Genomic DNA, 23,637 nt, shown 5'->3' with positions numbered 1-23,637 from the left:
TCGCTTTCTTTATTTTTCTGTTTTTGGGCACGGCGACGCGCGAGAATGTCGCAGCGGGTTCGTTTCCCTAGACGTTAAAGCGAAGCGAATTCGAGAGCGAAACGTGCATTATGTATGCTTATCTAGGAGTATTATCTGAGAAACAGCCGGAGAGCAAGAGAGAGCGATCGCTAGGCACATTCTCGGTTGTCTAGCTCCACAAAAACACCGGGTGAGACAAAGCTGGAGACACGCAGCAGGGGTAAGGCCAAAGAGACACGGAGACAGAGAGATAACTCGATGCTGGAAGAGTAGCGGTTCAAGTGGGAGGGAGAATACGGCTCTTCCTTCTGTCCGCTTTTCCGCGGAGCTACACCCGATAGGCGGCAGCAGAACCCAGAGAAGAAGGGAGAAAACGCTCGATGGTCACGAATCTCGACAGACGCCTGTTTCTGTCTCCCGACCCCGCTTCTGAGGCCGAGAGTGACAAGGTCAGCGCGGCAGAATCAGCGAGGCAATTGAAGCGTTTGCCTTTCTGCCGCGAGCGGAAGGACTGTGAAAAAAAGGGAAATCGGGGCGTGGGGTTACCTGAGAGTCCCCCGAATATGTGCAAGCATGCGCCTGTTGGACAACCAAAAATCGGTGCGCCTTTTTCACTGGACTGTGTTAGTTCGGCGGCGCATTCCCAGAAAACCCACTCACTGACGCGGTAGAGTTCTGTGCGTTTAAGTTGTCGCCTTCCTTCGCTTTTCGTGGCAAGTTCACCAGTTTGCTCGAGATTGCCTGCGTCAGTTCCCTAAATTTCTCTCGGGACCCGCCTGTCCTCTCAACTGGTTACTTCGCGTCGGGTTCACCTAGTTTTTTGAGACAGGAAAAAACGCGGAATCACAGCTCTGAAGCGAGCATGAACACAGTCTGCTTGCGCTTTGCGAGTGAGATCTGGAAACAAATCATGTTCGTGCGGAGATCATCAGCTGCGCGATGGCGGAGGCTGGCGGACGGCACGTGAATTTCAAACACGACACGCAGCCACCGCGCCGACAACGAGAGAGACGAGACAGAAAGAGGAAGAGAGCGATACAAAATGAAAAACAGAAGGAAGCAGGCGGTTTCCCAGGAAGAGCGAAAGCCAGAACAGTGAAGGCAGGAGCGTGAGAGACAAGAGCCGAGCAAGTCTTTCAGAAAATCGAGATGAAGCTGGGGCACTGGACGGTGCTCGAGGCAGGAAAGAACCCGGAAATCCAGGCGGCAAACTGTCAGGAAAAACCATCTGCCAAGAGAGAGGGAAAAGGACCGAATCTCGCCTCGAAATCTCTCGTGGGCTCAGCCCCGGACGGGGTTTTCAACGTTGCGAGAGAGCGCATGCAGAATTGCATGTGCGGTCGAGTCCCTGTCTGTTGGAAGGAACGAGCATGGGGAAACTTCTGGTCCTTCTCGTGAGAAGAGAAAAACTCTCGACACAACAGAGAGGCGCAATTTTGGGAAAAGGTCTGTCGAACACACTCCCTGCTTCCGCTCGGTGTCTCTCTCAGTCGACGCTCCGCCGGCGACGCAACCGTTCTCTCCCGTGACGTGTCAGCGAAAGGGAGGGATTTGCTGATCTCTCTCCAGTTGGTTTTGTGTTTCTCTCAATTCTTTCTCCCTTCTCGCTCCTCTCCCCTCTCTGCCTCTCCCGCTCTCTCATACCTTGGCCGATATTTTTCTTTGGATTTTCCCGTCCGGGGTGCACGCTGGACGGCACAGCGCAACCTTTTTTTCTCGACGAAAACGAGGAATCCACGAGAGAGTCTGTCTTTTTCCCTCACTGTGTCCGTGTGCTCATTCACTTTCTTTCGTCTCTCAAACACGCCCGCATCTTCCCCCTTTTTCCCTCGACGGAATCTGTCCTTATAATCTTCCTCTCCTTCTTCTTCTTCCTCTCCTTCTTCTTCTTCCTCTCCTTCTTCTTCTTCCTCTCCTTCTTCTTCTTCCTCTCCTTCTTCTTCTTCCTCTCCTTCTTCTTCTTCCTCTCCTTCTTCTTCTTCCTCTCCTTCTTCTTCTTCCTCTCCTTCTTCTTCTTCCTCTCCGTCTTCTTCTTCCTCTCCGTCTTCTTCTTCCTCTCCGTCTTCTTCTTCCTCTCCGTCTTCTTCTTCCTCTCCTTCTTCTTCTTCCTCTCCTTCTTCTTCTTCCTCTCCTTCTTCTTCTTCCTCTCCTTCTTCTTCTTCCTCTCCGTCTTCTTCTTACTCTCTTCGAATAGAATCTGTGCGGGTGTGCGTGTAGGGGAGAGAGGCGCGCAGCGAACAGAAGGGAGGAGATCCCGCAGAGAGCGCACGCAGAGCGAGAGGGAGAATACAACCGTAAAAAAAAGAGGAAAGGCGGGAAGGGAAGAAGATACACTGCCAATCGGAAAGCGACATGTTTGTGGGGACCCTTTAACGTGGGATCAAGGATGGCTGGTCGCCTTCGCCCCTCGGGGTTTCTCATGCCCCAGCCGTCGTCTCCCCATTCTTCCCTCTCCCGTCCCTCGTCGGCATTTACGCTTCTCTCTTCTCTCGTTGCTCCTCTCTCCCGTTCGTCTTCTCCCTCTCTCTCTTCTGCCTCTCCCTCTTCTCCCCTTCGCTGGTCCGTTTCTCCCTGTTCTGCGCCTCGGGTGTCTCCTTGCCGCTCGGCTCTTCGGTCCTCGTCCCCATCCCCTACGTCTGTTCCTGCCTCTCGTTTTCTTCGCAACTCCCCTGCGTGCGCATCATCTTTCTCGCACTCTAGCTCGGAGTGGAGGCGTGCAAACGTAGTGTCGGAGACGGTGCGTCATTCGTTTTCTTCGGCGCCTCCCCTCTCTCTTGCCTCGGGTTCTTCCTGCTTGGCAGTTGGCCCGTGTCCGCCTGTCTGCAGATCTACGTGTCGCTCTTCCTCGCCGTCTCTTCTCTCTCCGTCTCTTCTCTCTCCGTCTCTTCTCTCTCTGTCTCCTCTCTCTCCGTCTGGCTCCTCTTTCCCCTCCGCGGCTTCGCTTCTCCCCGGCATCCCTGCGCTGCATGCGCCCGGCGCAAGCAAGTCCGCGGGGTGTCGACCCGTCCCGCTCGGCAGAGCGCCGGGCTCCACTTCTCTGCTGCCTTCCACTCTCTGCAGCGACCTCGACAGGCGCCTTCCCGCCGCCTTTCTTCTCTCGCGGTGCTTCTCTTCCGGACTTCCAAACACGAAAAGGCGTAAGTCCTGTATGTTTGTATGTATGTTTATAGGTATGCATGTATGTATGTATGTCTGTTTATAGGTATGTATGTATGTTTATAGGTATGTATGTATGTATGTATATGCAAAGCCAGGCGTATGTAGACAGGCATGTGCATGCATGCCTCCGTAGGCACCTGTGTGCATGCAGGGAAGTGTGCACATGAAATGTTCACATCCGGGTGTTTTTCCCCGTGGGGCGCGAGATATGGATTAGATGCGTTCATCGTCGCTTTACGGAAGCGCGGTCTGTGCACAGAGGGAAACGGTTTCCCCGATCGTTGCCAAGGTGTATGGCTGCCAGGGCGAATTCCACGGCAAACGCACAGATCCGTTCGGGGGTTCGTGCGTGGCCGAAGCCTCGCACGTAGACACCTGACAGCCGGCTGTGTTCTCTCTCCTTTTCGTTTTTTTTGCCCCTCGGTTTCTCTCTTCCGTTCTTTCTTCCCTTCTCTCTTCCCTTCTCTCTACCTCTTTTTTTCTCGCCCTTTTTGGGTTTCTGTGTCTCGTTTTCCTCTGGATTCGGCAGGCATCCGCGACCCGTTCTGGCGGCGCTCGGGCTGGTGGAGATGGCGCCAGCAGGAAGTGAAGGCCATGAACCGCAGTCGGGCTTTTCGGCGGCACCTATTCCCGCGTTTCGTCACGGCCACGGTCGCGTACGAGGACGCAGCTGAAGCGGAGGTCCAGCGCTTCAAGGCGACAGTGGCGGAGACAGGGCGGTACCCGGGGCAGACGGTGAACTTCTTCGTCCCGAAAGTCGAGGGTGCGCGGCTCGAACCGTTCGCGGCGTTGCCGAGCCGGCAGAAGCGCCTGAAGCTGCGGCGGAAGGCCGTGAAGGAGGCGGAGGAAGAAGAAAGGTCGAGGGGAGATGTGGACTTTGTCTGGCGAGGAAAAGGCGGTGGACGCGTCTGGGAAGAGCGGAAGGGGAACATCCCTCTCGGCAAGAAGAAGCTCCTGCTGTACTGCACCATCATCAAGGGGCTGCAAATCACAGACGCCATCGACTGGCTGTCGTCGCTGTGCCTACACCGAGTGAACTACTTGCTGAATCTGCTCAACGCGACGCGGAAGAAGATCCATGAACAGGGGGGAGACATCTCCCGCGTCTACGTCGAAAGCTACATGCTGAACATCCAAGGCCAAATCAAGCGGCCGCAGTTCCGTCTGCGCATGGTGAACTTGATCAAAACCTGGAAATTCGCCGTCGTCCTCCGGTTCCGCGAGTACCCCATGGACGAGTTCTTCCACAAACTCTTCATCCTCAAACACGTGCCCAGAAGCCTCACCACCGACATGCGTCTCGCCCTCGTCGGCCAGCGCGTCAACCCGCAAACGGTCCGGGAGTGGTACCCTCTCCTCGACAGCAAAACGCGATTCTGGCATAGAAAGGTAAAAACGCCACGGAAGAAGAGGAGGAGCAGAAAACTTCTCGCGTTTTCAGCGGCGGAGAGACCGAGAAAAAGAGAGCGAGAGAAGTGGCGATGGGCGCGCGCGCGCAAACAACTCGACGTGGGGAAAGGGTGTAGCTACAGGCAGATCGCGATGCGCGTACACCCAGCACACAGACAGAGAGACACACACAGAGAGAGACACAGATGGAGAGAGATACACCTCCATTCCTTTTGGCGGGCGCATGCGTGTAGACGTGTGGATCCTGGAGAAGATGCGTGGGCATCCTCCACGCCTCAGTGAGTATTTGCATGGAGTTGAGGAAGTGCACCACGCCTGCTGCGTGTGTGTTCTTTCTGCATTTCAGAGACTGAAGTGGCTAGATCGGACGCGTCAATTCGATTACTGCCTCGCGAGACGAGTCTTCAAAAGCAAATATGAAGAGAACTGTCGCCGTCGAAAGATTCAAGTGCTCCAGGCGAGAGGCGCGTCGGACGCTGTCATCGCCGAAGAAAACCTCTGAGGCTCGAAACTGAATTCACGAGGAATTCTTTTCTGCCAAGAATTCAAACGGCGACTCAGCCTCCCATCAACATACAAACGCATATGTATATATATATATATATGTGCATGGCATGTAAACCTACACGGGTGAGTTACATACACAGAAGAAAGCGCGTACGTCCGTCTCTGTATATGTTTGTATGTTTTGCGGCCTTGTGGAGTTATCCTCTTTATGGGGTTTTCCAAATTCCGCGCGTATTTGTGAGCGAGTCGGCGCGAGGGCCGTGTGTGTAAACAGCATTTCTGAGGGCTCCTCGAGCGGCGCGCCGCGTCGCGGGGTGCTAAGCACACGGCGGGAACTTTAAGACTTCCGCTTCGGATTAACTGCACGCCGCACGTTGCGTCGGACTCCCGGTTTCTTCTGCCTTTTTTTCTGGCGACCGCGAGGAACAAAACGGTGCGTGAAACCGTCGCCTGGTACTCCAGAGTTTCTACCGCACGAGTTTCTACCGGCTCATTTCTTTTTGTAGATCGACACAGTTCTGTTTTTTCTTCTCGCTGGCCGCCTCCGGGGTGTCCTGTCAGCTACTGCATCTGGACTTGCGTATGTAAATCTGTGGCTTTCTTTCCTTTCGAAAAGCGTCGGCGCTTGCTTTTTCCGGCGATCTTCCTCTTCTACGCTCCCCACGTTTTGTGAATTTCCCTCGATGCTGTGCGGTAGACAACCGCTTTTCACCAAAACGACAGAGGCTGCTGGGACTTCCGTGGCGCTCAAGAGTCGTGGACGGAGGCACGGCGCGCCGAAGGCGCCTTTTGGGGCTGTCAGCCGAAGTGTCTCCTGTTTTCAAATTCGCATTTTTAACCGGAACGGCGAGGCAACTCCTCTAGAAAGCGGCTTCTCTGACAAAAAAAGGATTCGCCTCCGCAGCACGGGCTGGGCGGCGTACGGTGTCCGGTTTTCTAGCGAGTTTTGCGACACAGTTTCGTGAAAAGAAAAAAGCGAGGCAACTGAGGAAAACTGAGGATTTGCTGGCGGCAAAGGGAACCGGGTTCTCTCAGACACGGCTGAAAGAAAGTCGAGAGGTGGGCTGAGAAAGGCGGCGGACTCAACCAGTCCTCGCACTTTTTGAGACCAGGCTCCAGCGAGAAGGAAGCGCCTGTCAAAAAGAACAGAAAAAGCGGAACTCGAGAGTGTACGAGAAAGGGAGACACACGAGGGGAGGACAGAAGGTCCACACTTTCAAGTGTCTCGGATATGACCTTGCGCCTGGTTTTTTGCCTCTGTTCTTTCTCACTTTTACACGCGACACGGTAAATTCCACGGGACAGCCTGCTCACAGCCGCTCCAAGTCTAGATGCGCTCTGTCGCGATACGAACCAAGTCCCGGTTTCTCTCCAGAGAGAAAGATCCTTTCTTCTTCCTCAGGGGAAACCTCTTTACGGACTGGTTCGGAAGTTTGCATGTGAATGAATCCCAGCACTGCGCGGTGTCGCTGCTCAGCTCGACGCAGCCTTTTTCCTGAAGAAAAAACGATATCGCGTGCCTCAATTCCCTCTCTCCAGCGGAAACGAAGATACAGGGACGAGGCTGAAAGACACGCGAGAAACCTGCATCTCCTAAAAAACTGCATCTCTCGAGGTACTGTCTCTTGTCTGTGTCTGCGTGTTCTAACTCCGGTTCAACTCTTGATGTGCGTGGACCGCCAGCGGATGCAAGATGGCGAGTGCGTCACCTTTCTCACCGCGAAAAGATCGCGGGAAAACAGTGGAAAGGCGCCGGGGAAGGCGCGCCGCGCCTTCCCCGGCCTGTTCTCGAAGGTGATTGTCATGGAGAGAAGCGAGAGGCGAGGAAAAAAAGTGTTTTTCAGGACGGACCGGACCCGCTCGCGAGCAGAGAGAGCTCGACCGCCGTTCGCGTCGAAAAAGAGGCTCGGACGACAGCGCATGCAGGCCTTTCTTGAGGGCGACGGGAACGAAGGAGAGGCGGCCTGCGCGTTCTCTTCGATTTTGCTGTCCCCTCTTTGGGCGCCGCTCTCACACAAAAAAGGGTGAGGAAATCGGTTTTCTTTTCCTTGCTCTATCGGCCGATGTTTCTCCCAACGGCCTCCCCGCTGCAATTGAAGGACCAGAGCAATTCGCGGGTCCAAAACCTTTCGGCCTCGGAGCTCGCCCGTGTGGGGTTGTTGAGGGCCGAGCTCGGGGAAGAAGCGAAAACGCGTGTTCCCTGCCTCTCCCTCTTTGATTTTCGTCTTCGCCGATTTACAGGGAGACGGCCGTCCTTCAGTGAACCGCAGGTTCACGTGAAAGGCCTGTGTTTTGGCGGTCTTTTTGAAAATCTTTGCAGAGACCAGCCGCGCATGCGCCACGTGCTTTGAGGCCCTCAACCGCTCAGCTTTTTGCTGTTCCTCAGCTCGTGTTTCTCCCGCTTCCTCTCTCTCCTTCTGCCGCTCTCTTTTCTTTCCACACTGTGTCTTCTTCTCTTCCCGCTTTTTCTAGCCTATTGCGGGGCAAGACAGAAACGCGCATGAACGCGGGGAAAGAACGGACGAAGAAAGACGAGTCACTCGAACCTGTAAAAGACCAAGGACTGACGCGCCGCCTTGGTCTTCTTCCCTCCCTTCCAGGTTTTTCTTCTCATTCAAAGACAACATGGAGGCTGGAACCTTCTGCAAGCTCAAGGTAAGAACGGTCGTGCGGCTGTCCCCTCCTCCCTCTTTTCCCCGCCGCTCTTTCCTCTCCTCTTTCTCCCTCTCGTGTTCCCTTCCATACTTTTCATCTTCGTGTCTCTCAGGGTTGTGTCTTTCTTTTGTGGTGTGTGTCGGAACCGACCTTTGGCATGCAGCGTGCGCTGGAGCTGTGCAAGATTCGTTTCGCTTGTTACTTTTTAAAGTCGGGAAACGCCGTTTTCGGCGGGGAATTTGAATTCCGCGACCGTCCAACACTTCGCAAGCGCTCTGCAGCGAACAGATCGTCTCTCTAGTTCGCCTCTTCCCTCTGCGCTGTCTCTCAAGGAACCAGTATGGGTCTCTCCCCGGACGGTCTGTTTCGCGCGGTTGCGGTTTTAGAGTGAAAGTTAAAACACTTCTATTTCCTAATCTCTCAAAACCCAACATTTTATTCTCCTCTCTGTCTCCTACGCCCCTTCGTCAAGCTGTGTGTCGTCCACGGCGACTGCGTCTCTCCAGGCGTCTCGCTGTGTCGGTCTCGTGCTTCTTATTCTTCTCTTCCTTCCTCTTCCTTCCCTTCCTTTCTCGTCCTTCTCTTCCTTTCTCGTCCTTCTCCTCCTTTCTCTTCCCTTCTCTCCCTTTCCTGCTTGTCTCCACACTCCTCGGCCATCTCTCTCCTCCGCACCACCTCACACGGCCGCGCGTGGTTCGCGTTTTCCGCTTTTCGCCTTTCGTTTTTCTCACAAGATCTTTCCGGCAGGTGTTTCGACTCGGAGGCTGGACTGTTTTCGGCTATCGGCTCTGCTTACGTTCTCAAGATTTTCTGATTCCGAGATACATAGGTTCGATTCCTCGCGTGGGCTCTGAACAGCATCCGTTGCCCCGCGCGCCTTTCTCAGCGCTTTTACGTCCACATCCAGCATGTCTGCGCGCGTGCGACCGCTCGAGTCTCAGCGCCCTGGCGTGCGCCTCGTCGCTTGAGAAATTCGTCCCTTGAAACATCCGTCGTTTGCGTGTGGTTTGCAGGAGATTCCGCCGGTGCTGACGGCGTCCAGTTTGATTGACGTCTGTCTATCCAAGACGCAGCGAAAGACGCCCACGGAAATCCACCGAAAAAGCGCGCTGGCAGCCATAAAAAAGTTCTACATGCGAAAAATCAAGTTCGGCTCTCAGACCTTTGTAGAAAAACTCAAGGAAATTGTGGATGGATTCCCCAAACTCGATGTAAGTCGCTCGACGAACCACCCAGATGGTACTTTTGCCTGACTCCTCAGGTGTGCAGGAATCTACAAAATGCACAAAGGAAAACGCGTTTCTCGCTTCGGAAACAACACCCTGGAGAGATGAATGCATGTCGAGCAGCTCCATGATCATATATATATATATATATATATATATATGATATATATATATATATGATATATATATATATATATATAGATATGTGTTTGCGTATATGCTTGTGCATGTGTTCCGATTCACCTCTTTGTGTAAAGATGGACGGCATGCCTGGGTGCATCTGCATGTGCATCTGCATGTTTTCTGGAGTCGTGAGGATTGCCTTTTCGAGCGTTTTTGCGTTGTGTGTGTTTCAGAGCATCCATCCGTTTTATTCGGATTTGCTGAACATTCTGTACGACCGAGACCACTACAAACTTGCGTTGGGGATGCTGTCGACGACGGTGCGCCGCATCGAGAAGATCGCCAAGGAGTATGTCACCCTCGCGAAATACGCGGACGGTCTGTACAAATGCAAAAGCCTGAAGGTTGCAGCCCTCGGTCGCATGTGCACGCTCGTAAGTCCAGACAAAGAAAACAGAGAATAAGACAAAGAAATTAGAGAGAAACAGACAGGGAAGCAGAGAGGCGGAGAGAGAGAGCATTAAGGAGCGGAGATAGTGAAACGGGGTTTCGCGGGCCGTTTGCGTGTGGATGCTGTCTGCTTCTCTCCGAAGAAATGTGTTCGCCGGTTCGGAAGTCGTTTTCCCAAGAACGAACGCGATCTCCGTCTCTCTCACTTGACCCGCAAAAAAATGGGCGAGGCGCCTGCGCTGTGTGTCCCGTTTCCCCCGATCTGCCTTTGGTTTCTTTTCGCTTGCTTCCTTTGCTCTTCCGCAGGTTAAGAAACTCGCGCAGCCGCTTCAGTACCTGGAGGAAGTTCGCCAGCACATGTCTCGACTGCCTTCCATCAACCCAGTCACGCGAACACTTCTTCTTACGGGTACGTTGTCGGAAGGACGCGTGGTTCCAAGGGAAACAGAAGCAGCTGCATGCACATGTATGTGCTAATTATATATGCATTTAAAGTTTGGTCTATTATGGGTCAAGCTGTACGTGTCTCGGCGCGCGTGTGCGTGTATGTAAGCTCAGACCGTGTAAATGTGTGGCGGTGTCGGCGCGTGGAAAAAACGCACTGGAGTTTAGCTTGCACCGAAAGTCTCTCTCGTCGTCACGCTCGTGCAGCCCTTTCCACGTTTTCTCCAGTTTGCGGGTTTTTCGTTGCGCATGGTTTCCCCTTCATGTGCGTCTCGGCGACAGGCTACCCGAATGTAGGGAAAAGCTCTTTCATCAACAGCGTCTCGAACGCGAATGTCGACGTCCAACCGTTCGCCTTCACCACCAAGTCGCTCTTTGTCGGCCACTTTGACTTCCTCTACAACCGCTGGCAGGTGAGCATTTTCGCGGGAAAACTGCAGAGGAGAGAACGATCCAGACACGCAGAAGGCACAGCTGCTTCGTCGCGGGCGCATCCAGGTGTAAACGCTAAACCGTAAATGTGCATGCGCGTCTTTCTTCGTCTGGCGTGCAAACGTCGAGACGCTTTTCTCGGGCCCTCGGCGTCTTTCACGTCGATCGGCACACGCTTGCGTGAATATTCTCTGTTTACATGTATTGTCTGAGGAGGGATCATTTTAGAGAGGCACACATCTAAATGGGTCTGCGTCGCGTATCTTCGTAGCGCGACTGGCAGGGTGTGCTTTGCCCGAAACTCCGAGCAGGTTTCGTGTCCGGGGGAGAAAGGCGACGAGTGTGCACGCACGGACGCCTGTGGGTTGCCGTAAAAGTCGCAGTGTTTTGCTTCGCCCTCTCCGTTTCCTGGCTTTGCTGGGACTGTCGCTTCCTTTTGTCGTTTTTGCTGACTTCCTCAGATCATCGACACTCCGGGAATTCTCGATCATCCCCTGGACGAGCGAAACTTGATTGAAATGCTGGCCATCACGGCGCTGACGCACATTCAGGTGAGAGTCGGTCCCCTTTTTTGCCGGACCGCGCGTCCACAGCGGAGTTCCGCTTCTCAAACTCGGTGTCCACTGTTGTTTCTGCCTTTGCGTTTCCGGCGCTTCGCGTTCCTCGTTCGTCATATCTCGTCGTCTGCGCTTCGTGTGGCCCATGTAAATACAAATTCTGTGATTCTGTGTACTCGGGAGATGCTGTAGCATATCGACGTCTCTTCTGGTTTCTCGGACATCCAGAAGCATGTGGGTTCCAATCTTACGTGGTTTCGGCGGAGTCTCTCCCGTCTTCTGTCGATGCTCGCTGTCCGTGCGGCCTGTGTGTCGCGCGTTTAACCCCGCACGCGCCTCGGCTTCACTCTGCATGCCCGTCGGTATGTCCAGTGCCGTTTCGTCTCGCGTTTCCTTCCACCAGAGCGTCGTCGTCTTCATGCTGGACATCAGCGAAGAGTGCGGCTACACGATCGAGAGCCAAGTGAGTCTCTTTCAGTCGCTCCTCGTGCTCTTCAAGAATAAGCCGATCCTCGTGGTGCTGAACAAAACCGACAAAATGCGGCTTGCCAACCTCTCGCCCGAGCACCGGGAACTCATTCGAACCATGGGAAAAGGTAAGAACTGGAGCGCGGGACTGCGGAGGCTGCCGTGCGGCCTGGCTCGGACGTGAGCGCCGAACGAGAAGGGCGGAGCAGACACGACAGGCGCGAAAGGACAGGCTTAGATTCTTCGTGTGTTTCGTCTCTCGATCCGCAGTCTGCGTTCCCACCTGTGTCTTTGAGACAGAGAAAAGGCGATGTGTTCTCCAGATCTCCGCCCACCTTCCCTGTGCGTCTCACCTCTCTCTTGGGCTCTCTTGTCTGCGTTCTGCGCAAACAGACCGCACCGTGGAGTTCGTTGAGGCGTCAACGCTCACTGGTGCGGGCGTCGACGACGCGAAGAATCGCGCGTGTGAACTGCTTTTGAAGCAGCGCGTCGAGCAGAAACAATTGGCTACTGGCCTCATTCCCGGCGGGTCCAGTTCGGCGTCCTCGCTGCAGCAACAGTTGGACAGCAAACTCTTTGTCACGAAAGTCGACAATCCCCGCCAGCCCTTTGTTCCTCAAAGTGTCCTGGATGCACAGAAAGAGAGAGAGGTAGGCCAGACAGAGAAGGCTCACAAACCAGCGAAGCAGCCACCGATGCCTTGCGTCGAGAAAAAAGTAAATTCGAAACGTGCACACGAGACGCACGATGTGTGGTGCGCTGGGTGATGGGAAAGCCGTGGGGGCGGCTTTTGAGGAGGAACTGCCGGTGGGTTCAGATTTCCACAGGCACCAACGCCGAGTCAAATACAGCAGGCTGAAGACCGTCATGCACGCGCATGCATGTTTATGCGTATATATGCGCATGAACGCGCTTCGAAGTGTATCTGTTCAGGTGTGAATCTCTGGACGCGCGGGCACGTGGATCTCTATACACGGTGTGTACCGGAGAAGTCTTCATGGGAAGGGAAGCGCATTTGCTTCGTCCTCGAGTCGTCTGGTTTTTTGCACCCAAAGAGTCGACTTTTCTGTTTCCTCCCGTTTTCAGCAGGATGAGGGTGACGTTGCTGTTCGGCAACCGAGGCGCGTCCTGGAGAGAGACTTGGAGGAAGAACAAGGAGGCAGCGGAGTATACAGTGTGGATCTACGAAGTAAGGCTTAGACGATTCTTTCCAGCCCCCCGGGCTGTCCCTCGTGGAGTTAACAAGATTTTCAGTGTCCTGCCGAGGTAGAGAAGTGGCGAGTTGAGATAGAAAATGGCCGTTCCGAACTTTGGTGAGTATTCCACTTCGTTCTGGCCGTTTTAGAGTCGCGTCCCATGCGAGACCCGGAACTTAGGATTTGCGTTGGAGACTGGTTTGCTGCTTCGCGAGGAACGCAGGTGTCTTTTGATGTCCTCGTGCTGCTGTGGTACAACGCAGAATCGCACATTTTGGCTAAGGAAGAGTGGCGATACGACGTGGTGCCGGAGTTTTTGAACGGGCAAAATGTCCGAGATTTCGTGGACGTCGACATCGAGGAGAAACTCAAACTCCTGGAAGAGGAGGAAGCTCTTCTTCTTCAACAACAAGAAATGGAGAGACCCGATTTAGAGGTACACCTCTGTTTTTCGCGTGAGGCGCATTCACAGGTTTTTATCTGTCATGTCTGAAATTGGCAATAACGCACACAAGCATGCACCACTTCCGTTGTACCAACGCGCGATTCCTCGGGTGTCGGTATGTGCGTGTGTGCATCTGCAGTTGTGGCCGTAGAGTCCGTAGAGTGTGTGTTGATGGTAGGTTTATGTCTATTTGGACGCTGAAAATAAAGTGCGCATGCCTTGTTTGTTTGTCAGGATCAGCTGGATAACTTGGCGTCTCTGAAGATGGAAATGGCCAAACTCCATTTGGGAATCAAGCGACAGCGGCTGATGAATTGCCTGAAGAAAAAGCGCAATGGACCGCGCCTGCTGAAGAAACCGGTAGGGCGACTCTTCCGTTTTTCTTTCCTTGAACGCCAGGGCTGACGGAGTGATTTTTTTGTCGCAGAACATACTGAATTGAACTGCGGCTGTCGCGCCTCTTCGATTCCGAAGAAAGTAACGAATGCCGAACAAATTAAGCGGAGAAAAAGGGATCACACAGCCCCGCACAAAACGTCTTCCCGCTGTCGCCTCTGTCCTTCGTTTCCCTCTGCCAGTCGCCCGTTCATCCATCGCGGTTCTTCCGGTGCTCCCCTGTACTACCTAGTGTGGTTCTCTCCCCGTTTTGGCATTTTCTCGGTCCCTGCCTGGGCTTCGATGACACATTTCCCCTGCTCTTTCCTTGCACTGTGTATCCCTGTTTTTCTTCAGAAGACAAAACTCCAGGAGATCCGCGAGAAGAGGCGCCTGGAGGCCGCTTCCAGCCTGGCAGGAGACGGCGCAAGCGTGACGGATGCGATGTCCGAAGCTCAGAGCACAGCTGCTTCGACGGATCGGGGCACAGAGGCGAGCTCCACAATCCGAGGAAGAACTCTTGAGAGTAAGATATTGTAGAATGGACATAGAGGGAAGCACAAGGCAACTGAAGGAATTGCGCATTCCTTGGTCACAATCGGTTGCGAGGGTGTGCGTCTCGGTTGCACGCTCGGATTCTGGAACGCTCACGCGTCGGGTGGCGGAGGCCCAGTGCTGAAGACAATTTTGTGGGCACTGCATCAAAAGTCAGCGAAGATACACATGGCCATGTACCGCAGGATTTCCCTTCCCTATCGGTCTGGGTTCCTCTCAGGCGGAACACAGAAATGTGGGGGTTGGGAAATATATGGATATTCACACGTTCCTAAACGAAGCCGCTTTCGGGCGTTGACGTAAAAGTTAGAACACCTGTTGGTGTCGATTTGAGTGTTTTTCGTCGCGACACCCACACCGTGCGCAATCTGGCTTTCGAGAACTGGAGACGAAGCGCCTGTTTTGTGTCGTTTACAGGGAGCGCGCGTCGCGGTCGATCGCCGTCTGCGGATGGTGCAGACGGAGACGAAGATGGTCACGGGAGACTGAAGAAGAAGATTCGGGCTATGAGCCGGTCTCGTTCCGTGCAGCCGACGGCCCGTCAGCGAGCGGCGAGCCGAGCGCGTTCAGCGAGTCGAACGGGAGAAGGTGAAGAAGAGGAACGCGAACAAGGGCCCGCAGCTCTTGGTCAGATTCGAAGACTTGGTGGTGTGGCTCAGAGAAAGGCAAGGAAAATGAAGATTGCAGCTGACCGTCCAATTCGAGGCCGAGCGGGAGAAGCCGACCGACACATCAGCGTTAAAATGCCCAAGCATCTGTTCTCTGGAAAGCGCAGCAATGGCAAAACTGACAGACGATGAAAAGCGCAGACACTTGCAGGAACGAAGGAAAACAAGAGCGGCTGTTACACAGATAATCGCTCGCCTGTTGGTATTGTGTATCTACACGTGCATGCATCTCCATGGCGGATGGAGATGTGCTGTGGGATTGCCTCTCTCATGTCACTAGCTGGGAACGTTTTCCCCGTAGTTGTTCTGTGTCACGGATTGCTTTGGTTTGCTGAGGCAACAGATGCCGGAACTGCCTCAGTGGCCAGCATTTGACGAAGACGAGATCAAGACTGATGATACGGATATTGCAGCCTCCCATGTCTGTGACTTGTCAGTTGAAGATTAGGTGGAGCAGTTCTTGTTTAACTGGTCCAGAGTGAGAAAAAAGCCCTGAATCGAAACCGCAGCGGAAACGCCTGCGCGGTAGTGTTACAATCCCACGTTTAGTGACGGCATCAATCTTATTTTTTCAAGTGCACTGAGTATACACGAGTTGCAAGCATTGAGCTACGCATCTTTCACTGTGGGCACCGCCAATCGGCAAAGGGCAAGGTGGCTGTGCACTGTGAACAGAGGCCACGTATCACGAATTGAACAGGTCATTGACATATGCAGAAAAACGAGTCTAGCCACGTCCAGTGAACGTATCGTAGTGGCGATGCCACATCCGATTTGGGCATCTTTTCAACAAAGTCCTCTAGAAGTTCGCTCCATGTTAATCCGCGTTCTTTCTTTACACGGCTTCCATTTATCGTACGTACATGGTCAGCACTCGGGAAAAGAACGGGAGTCCCGGAAGATTGATTGATCGCGTTTACGAATGTCGACTTTGCGACCCAGTAACAGAAGCATACATTCTTATTGTAAAGAATTGTCTGTTCCGACAGTTAGCAAGTGCCTTGATTTCCGTTGCTGTTTGAAGTGCCATCCGGTCGAGGAGGCCCGGCACTCACTCTCAGCACGCCTAAGCAATGGCCTATACGAATGAGCTATCGGGTGTATTCGGGTCATGCCTGCTGCATCCAATCAAAGTAGAATCTGTATGCTGCGTTTATATCAACACCATTTAGTAATATCATTTGACTTCTGAGCAAGTCCTCGCCAGATGATAGTTCTAGATGCCTTTCGGAGGGGTCTTCACGACTCCCTCAAAAACGAGAACACACCCTGAGATGGGTTGCACGAACACGCACTTGGCCAAGTAGTGAAGGTGTAGCAGTAGTGAAGGTGTAGCGTGTGGTGGGGAACCGCGGAAGGCGTTACTCCAGGCACACGCGGGAGCTGTTTGCGTAGTCGTGGAACAGTGACTCTCAGGGGGCTTCAGTCATTATATTTATGCCTTGCAACTGATCGCTTCCATGTCGGTATTTGGCGTTGCAGCATGTTTCCGTATCAGTGAAGAACTTGGCAAAACTCACTCGTCTGAGTGGTGGTTGTGCAACACTAGTTCCACCGAGTCCATTCTGGAAACACTCCCTGGTGCGTGACCACCGCGAAGCAGCTCGGGTCCTTAGTGAACATCTCTAGTGCCGCAACAGATGGATCGAACTGAGCCTGTTCGGCTGCATCTTATTTCCTCACGAGCACGCGATCAAGATTAACCCACATGGTTCAACATGCCTGCTAATGATGGTCCTCACCACTTTTTCACACTTCCTGTAAGGTAACAGATTCTCAATTTTTTACTGATTCTTCGGGATGTCCCAATTTCTACATGCATTTGTTTGCCATGCGCTCATAGGCACATTGCAAGTTAATCGTCCTTTGCGAACGAAATGGTTACGACGTGTACTAACAGAAACAAGTTGAGATTGGAATATGAATGGTGCCAAAAAAGAGCCTGCTTTGGAGTGAAGGAGATAGCTCAGGATGGGAGAGAGCGCCGCCAGTGCTCTTATACGGAGAAAAGGACTCTGTGCGTATCAGCGTAGCTCTCGGGAGTGGGGAGTGGAACGGAGTTCTCGAAAGTCCCCACCCTTTTTTGTAGTGTAGAGGGGTGTTTTGAGCCCGGCTGTATCCCTGTCTGCTCCTCGTTCCTCGAGTAGTCTGTGAGGTGGAAGGTTGATTCATAGGGAGGCTATTTGAAAAGCGTTCGGAAATATCGCACCTGGTGTATAAGGCAAGTGAGGGCGCTTGCGTCTTATCCCACTCTCTTTAGAACTCGTCTTTGGGCAGGTTTTCTTTCCCTGTTGTCCTGTTCCTCTAAGATTGGGAACGACACTCACGAGAAGAGGCAAATGTCAGTGAAGAGGTTTGTCGGCACTAGATTGGGTTTCTTCCCCCGGACAACTTTTGCGTTAAAGCTCTTCCCGTGTTCATTACTTGTCTAGGGCTACGTTGAGTGATTCGCCTCAAGTGATACTTCTTCACATATCAGGTGGTTCTCTGCACGCAAAGCCGACTGGTGAGCATGTTTTGTTGCCTCGCAAGCCGATTGGGCGATTAGAACATGTAAGAAGCTGAGGGAAATATATGGTGTTTTAGCACAGGTCTGGCGACGCGCGTCGTCTCTCTTGGATGGACATTTACCTTTCCCTTTGAATGACTGAAAGGAGCATGCCTTCTGACTTTTTTCTCCGCCTTGCAAGGTGCATAGAAGAGCCTCGGCGTCTCATGTTGTGGATTGCTCCCGCTGCTCTCTCCATGTTTTTTTCCGCCTCTCTCGTGACTGTGAATCGCTCGATCACTTGGACTGCTGCTGACTGACTTGTCATAGGTCGCTCAGCATTGCCCGGGAAAGACGTTTTTCGGCTTCCGCATCATTCCTACACAAGAAATCCGGGGCATATATGTGCATAGTTGGTATGTATGAATGTTTCTATGTGTGTAAGCATGTATGTGTAATGTATGCATGTATGTATGCTTGTCCTCTGATAGTCCTCGGCGCCGGCAACCGGCTGCGGAACCCCTTGCACCGGGAAGAGTCAAGTCGTGAGTGCATATAGATGCATATACATACAGGCATGTGCCTGTCTTCTTTTACCTCTTCGACGGGGGCTTTTATGAGATTTGGAGTGTTGTCAAACCCAGGGGGGGGATTGAGAAGAAAAGGTAACCGGACGAGACTTGAGCGCTCCTCTGAAGAGGCACCATACTTGCACACCGTCGTTTGGGCCAAGGGCCAATTTGAGTTATTTTTGGACAGCAGTGTTTTCACCGACAGCCTATTTTAGTCGGAAAGCTACTTGTGCAACGCGAGAAAATTCTGGCTTTCCGTCCGGAATGTCAATTCTGTGGCGCGGTGTGCCGCTCAAAGTGAAGAGGACCACTGAGGGTCCCAGAAAGCACCAGACATTTCAATGCAGTTTACTTCGCCCGAACACCATGAAGACGTCACAAAACAAGGCTCGAACTCCCTTTGTCCCCGGTGGTCCCACCAGTAGTTGGGAATGGAGTAGATTACTGCCGTTCCTAGCGGCTGCGCTGGTCGCGAGCTGTACCTGGTACCCTGACGCAACTGAGGCGCCCTCCATTCTAGTTCTAGGTTCAGCATTGCCATCCGTAAACGTTTTCGACCAGACAACAAGAGGGAGCGCCATTTTAAGAGAGTCAAGCAACAACAACGACGAAACTCAAGTGGCCTCTCTGGAATCTAACCATTCGCGGCCAGCAGGTGCTGGCCTTCAAAAAGCCGTTACGACAGCAAAGCAAACGTTGATGACCTCGGGTTCCCGGCAAGCGAGGTCTAAACAACAGAAACATCGAGAGACATCTTCCAGTCTCCTAAGTCATCAGAAAAGAAGTATGCAAGAAGAGAAGGCAACTCTACCTCTCCGGAGCTACGCGTATGGGAACATTCATCAAACAGCGTACTACTTTGCAGGTATGAGTCATTTGCTCAGTTGTAGGCCACGCCAGTCCTTCGGTTAAATCCTTTCACAGGCTGACCATGGAAACAGATGAAGGGCTCACAGCAGATGCATAATATATTACGTGGAAGGCCTGACTGCTATGCACCTCTGATCACCACACTTCGACAAGTACGTCCAACGCAGGTAGCTGGACAAACTACTCTTCTTGTGTCTACTTCAGTGTTCGGCTCTAAAGGACGATTTTACTTACTCCAGGATTCACTAAAAAGGAGTAAAAAACAGAGAACACCGAGAAAAGACCATTTTTATGGTCTTTTCCAGTATCGCCAGAGTTCACAGACTTTTAAACTGACGTCTCTTCTTGCCTGTTTAGATAGTTTGAGACACTTGGCAGGGAAGATTTCGACAACCCGGTCAATCTTTAGTAACGTTCCCTGGCCCATTATCCCAAATTTGAGCTCGTGGCGGCAATGAAAAAAGAAATGTGCGGGGCGCCTCCCATAAAACTGGAACATGTCATAATATGGAGTAGAATTCAGTCTATGGACAGTACAGTGCTCGAGGCATCTTCTGCAACTGTACGGACGTAACAAACCTCCAGGCAAAGAACTTGATATAAGTCATCTCAGCAATGAAGTGCATTCTCGTTTGCCTCACTTTCTATCTAAAATACAGCGTTTTTTGTATCCGTGTCCGTACGACGCTAAACCAACTACGTAACCGTGCTGTACTTGACAAGGGCGGCAAGCAGAGTGTAACATCAGATTTTGGCCCGGCATAGTTTGTCAAGAAATTGGAGGCCGTTCTATGCATCCATACGTATAGACCACTAAAAATCCATTGCAGTATTGACTGCATCGGTCCTCGTTAGCTCCACGTCAGACATATACAGATGCATGACGAAACGCTTGCAGATACATATATATATATATATATATATATATATATACGTGTCTCTCGTTTTCTGCTGTGTGCTAATACTCGCAGATGTGATCGTCGGCACTCCGGCGGTGCAGCGCCAAAGCCTTATCCTCGATACTGGCTCTTCTGTCCTCGCGTTCCCTTGCACGTCATGCAAGTAAGAAAAACAGATTAGAACACATTAGAACACCCTCGCTGTCCTTCTGCGACTGGGGATAAGGTATACCGCATATCACTTTCAGCGGGTGAAGTATCTTCGTTTATCGACATTACTAGTACATGCTTGACCGCGGTGGATGCAACACTTTGCATGTTGTGCATTACACGTGTGTGGCATGGTTGAAATGCTTGCACATAGTGTGTCGGAGGAAAATGAGAAAGCAACGAGTCAACAGGCCAGCGTCGGTGAAGAGGAGACGCGAGGACGACCGACTGCCCCTTAAAGTCGACCTCATTGACTTGTCGCATGCATCGAAGACACCCGTAAATCAGAGGCTCGTGTCGTCATTATCTGTCAGTTTGTACAGATGTACCATTCTGGACTCTCAAATCGTCTCTTGAATCGAAGCCTTCACCGGCATACCTCGTTATTTTTCGGTAGTGTGGTAGTGTAGTATCCCTAAGCAATAGCTTTAACTGGCATACTCTATGTCTGATTAGCAAGCAGCCGAAAATAATCCAAAAGCCTTTCTACGTCCACAGATTCACTTACGGTGTTTTATAAATTGCCGAAACCGTTTAGGTTGATGCCGCGATGCGGATTCAAGTGTTCGCTTTGGCCCCCGTCCAGGCCATACACCTGACTGGAACAAGCTGACTCTCGACTTGATTCCTGTGCGGGAAACAGAAGGCCCCGGCAATAAACACATTTCGAGGGTCCATTGTAACGCAGCTTTCTTCTGGAGTAATTTTGGCAGGTCTTGCGGTAGACACATGGACCCTCCATTCGACTGTTCGTCAAGCTCCACATGCCAAAGCCTGCCGTGCAGTGCGACCTGCACCCACTGTGATGCGAAACAGAAGAGGTAGGTACTTGCCGTCAACTATCGAAGCATTTACGAAGCGTTATTTTGGGACACAATCACAAGTTATACTTCGTATTTTCTTTTGCGTACGTTTAGCGAATCCGAATCTAAAGATGTGCGTATAACTCCCGAGATTGTTAGACGGGGATCGTGTGACCACTATGTCCATGAAGAGAAGAATTCTTTGAGTGACAGTCAAATGACTCCTGATTTGGAGGGACTTGCAGGAGTTAAAAACAGCGACCGTGGCCAAACCTCATTGTTTACAAACAATTCCAAAGGAACATCCCTAGTAGATCACGTTTGAAAACCCGCCTTTGTCGAAGACCGGAGTCCGCCCGTGCGCAGAATGACCGCTCCCTGATCACTCGGCTAGTGAACCGCCCTGCTCTCTCTCCAATTCCAGCTCTCAAACTGAACACCCGTCGATCTTACCTTGACAAACTACACTTTTCGGTAGCCAGTCAAAATCACATGAGAACTACGTTTATCCCTACTGGAAGACAACAAGCCTCTTAATGTGGAGCCTAAGCACCGAGTTACCACCTACCATGCTAACGCACTGATGTTGGCCGACGGAGAGGGATGAGTCAAAGAAGGTGCATGTATCTCAAAACAGAAAGTTTGCTTCTGGCCTTCAACCAAATAGATCTGCTGACTCTCAGCTACCAAGTACAGACCGACGGTAGAGGCGTTGCAGTCGCAAAACCTCAATAGTTGAAAAGCACACATGAGCAATAGGATGATGAAGACACTGATTCCGTTCGAGGTTTAATAAAATACGGTGCGAAAGGGGGAATGCAAGAAAGTCTTCATAACCGTATATCTTCAGTAGATGGTCTTGTCGTGTTGACTAAGAAGATCGAGAAAAAACAGCATTCCAGTAGAATATATATCGGCTTCAGCGAAGAAAGCATCTTACCACTGTACTCTTCTTTCATGTTGTTCTCTTTTATCGCGCAGGTGCGCTTACCGTGTGTCATACATGGAGGGCAGTAGTCTGCAGGGCTTTTGGCATGAAGATCAGTTCCGGCTTCTAGCTCCACCTCGGACGGTGACGCGAAACAGTCAGTCTTTTTACGATATCAAGAGTCAAGTTCTCCAAGCTCAAAGAAAGACGCATTCTTCAGACGAATCTGGACCTTCTTCACTCCTGACCCTGCCCATCAGAACGAACTTCGGTTGTCATGTACAGGAAACAGAACTGTTCGTCGATCAGAAGGCAAGCGGAATTTGGGGTCTAGAAATTTGGAGTCAATTCGGACCGGAAACATATATGACACGTACTTTGTTGAATTCAACGAACAAGAGCAGCGCTGTTGTCCCCTCAACCCTCCCTGACGGTGCGAGTTCCTTCGCTCTCTGTCTTGCGGAGCATGGTGGCGCCTTCTCCATCGGAGACGCAAATGGAGAGCTACACACTTCAGATACAGTAACGTCGAATTTTATTCCACACCAAGAGTCCTATTCGGTCTACCTCTCAGGTATCAGTGTTGGTGATAAGATCATATCTCTCGAAAACAGTAAAGGTGACAGAGCCGATCCGAGCAATGTGCCCCAGACTCTGCGGGGGAGCGCGCTTCAAAGTAGCAGTCCAGCCCGAGACGACCGCCCTAATCCTCCACATCACCTGCCCCATCCATCGACGAAATTCGAGGTGCTTCTCGACTCGGGTACCACGATGAGCTATTTCCCCACCAGAATTTATGACGAAATTGTTGGTGCTATTGAAGAGTATGCAGAGCTAAAGGGTGGCCGCCGAACCGGGAATCGTAGAAGAAGACTCGCAGGTGCTGGGGAGATTCCAACAGCAGCAATCAACGAGGCTCCTGGGACAAACAGCCTTGCCAGAGGGAAACTAATCAAGCTTCTTGGCCAGGAAGAAAGTGTTTCAGGTTCCGAATTTGTTTCGGACTCGATGTCAGCACAACACCGAATCACGGTACGAAGCTTGGCGGCCACGGCGCACTCAGGTGTTGAATATGATGTACTTTCAACTGGTACGGAAGGCCTTTCCGAGTTTCTTCCAGCCGGGAGCGCCGAGCAAGACGACGAGGTTATAATGAACTTGGTGGACAGGTTAACTAGTGATGCAAATCATGTGGACACTAGTGGAACGGTAAATACAGAAGGTATCAGGCGTGCCGCCCCTGGTGAGATCAGCATTTCTAACCCACAGCGCCGTCGTCAGGAGCGCCCAACTCCAAGTTTAGCAAAGACCCCGGCAACAAACGAAGCGAACCAGCATCTTGGCAGCTCACCATCATCCTCCGCTGCAGCAGGACATAATTCACAGACGCCGCACCCCCAGAGCGAGCATCTAGCGTCTGGCCGAGGTCGGAGACAGCAGCGTCGTCAAGCGAGGCGCGTGGAGCTCGGACAGGAGGTGCGAGACAGCGAAGCAGAAGCGATTGGCGAGATCATCACCACGTTAAGCGTCGATGACGAAGTTGCGTATGAGTTGTTGCCCCCCTCAGCTTCACCGAGGCAGAGTCAAGCGGTAAAGGTGGAGAGCACAGCTGGTGAACTTTGTTTCTACTTGCCTAAGGGCCGAGCCGATCTCTCATACTTCCCGGATATTTGGCTACACTTTGTACCACCCCATCAGAACAGTGGATCGGCAAGCTCTCTCCGCAGGGATGCTGCACTGCAGAATGGCCACGGTAATGAGACCACAGAAACTAAGGAAACAGGTTCTGGTTGGGTGCGCTGGCAACCCGCAAGCTACTTGTATACGAAAGGCAACGAGCATTATCGATGTGTAGCGATGAGTGACGATCCTCGTGCCGACAGCTCTGGCGTCTTGGGCAGTAGCTTCTTCATCGGTCACGATCTCATCTTCGATGTCCGCCATGAGATGATCGGTATTGCTGAGGCAAGCTGCCCAGGGATCAAGCTGAAGGATCGACCCAGGGACCTGCCCTTGTAAGTCAGTTGAGATACTGTGCCAAGATGACCATATTCTCGTTACAAACAGAAAAGTGACAGCAAAGAGAAGATGCTTATCTCCAGATGGCCAAGCTGTTTCTTTCTCTACTTAACCATTTTTAGTTTCCTTTCAGTTGCTGAGATGTCACAGGGAAGTA

General features: G+C 52.1%; 4 protein-coding genes across 4 annotated transcripts; 3 read left to right on the top strand and 1 right to left on the bottom strand.

The window, feature by feature from the left end:
* Window positions 1-1,801: 1,801 nt before the first annotated feature.
* On the bottom strand, window positions 1,802-2,705 carry NCLIV_025980 (hypothetical protein; the record flags this gene model as incomplete). The annotated part of the gene is made up of 2 exons (XM_003882792.1): window positions 1,802-2,354; window positions 2,656-2,705. 2 exons carry the CDS (start codon window positions 2,703-2,705, stop codon window positions 1,802-1,804), a joined length of 603 nt encoding a protein of 200 aa, XP_003882841.1.
* Window positions 2,706-3,181: 476 nt separating this feature from the next.
* Window positions 3,182-5,092, top strand: NCLIV_025970 (conserved hypothetical protein; the record flags this gene model as incomplete). The annotated part of the gene is made up of 3 exons (XM_003882791.1): window positions 3,182-3,191; window positions 3,710-4,569; window positions 4,937-5,092. 3 exons carry the CDS (start codon window positions 3,182-3,184, stop codon window positions 5,090-5,092), a joined length of 1,026 nt encoding a protein of 341 aa, XP_003882840.1.
* Window positions 5,093-7,722: 2,630 nt separating this feature from the next.
* On the top strand, window positions 7,723-14,823 carry NCLIV_025960 (putative nucleolar GTP-binding protein; the record flags this gene model as incomplete). The annotated part of the gene is made up of 13 exons (XM_003882790.1): window positions 7,723-7,752; window positions 8,766-8,963; window positions 9,335-9,535; window positions 9,858-9,960; window positions 10,278-10,408; window positions 10,889-10,978; window positions 11,388-11,580; window positions 11,846-12,102; window positions 12,539-12,641; window positions 12,912-13,084; window positions 13,328-13,453; window positions 13,826-13,994; window positions 14,441-14,823. The coding sequence occupies 13 exons, from the start codon at window positions 7,723-7,725 to the stop codon at window positions 14,821-14,823; spliced, it is 2,157 nt and encodes a 718-aa protein (XP_003882839.1).
* Window positions 14,824-21,536: 6,713 nt separating this feature from the next.
* NCLIV_025950 (Aspartic protease 7, related) lies at window positions 21,537-23,480 on the top strand (the record flags this gene model as incomplete). Its single annotated transcript, XM_003882789.1, has 1 exon — window positions 21,537-23,480. The coding sequence occupies one exon, from the start codon at window positions 21,537-21,539 to the stop codon at window positions 23,478-23,480; it is 1,944 nt and encodes a 647-aa protein (XP_003882838.1).
* Between the last annotated feature and the right edge of the window lie 157 nt (window positions 23,481-23,637).

This window comes from Neospora caninum, chromosome VIIb, assembly GCF_000208865.1.
Source record: "Neospora caninum Liverpool complete genome, chromosome VIIb".
Classification (NCBI taxonomy): domain Eukaryota; phylum Apicomplexa; class Conoidasida; order Eucoccidiorida; family Sarcocystidae; genus Neospora; species Neospora caninum.
The sequence above is the reverse complement of the archived record's forward strand: the minus strand, read 5'-3'. Positions and strand labels throughout refer to the sequence as shown.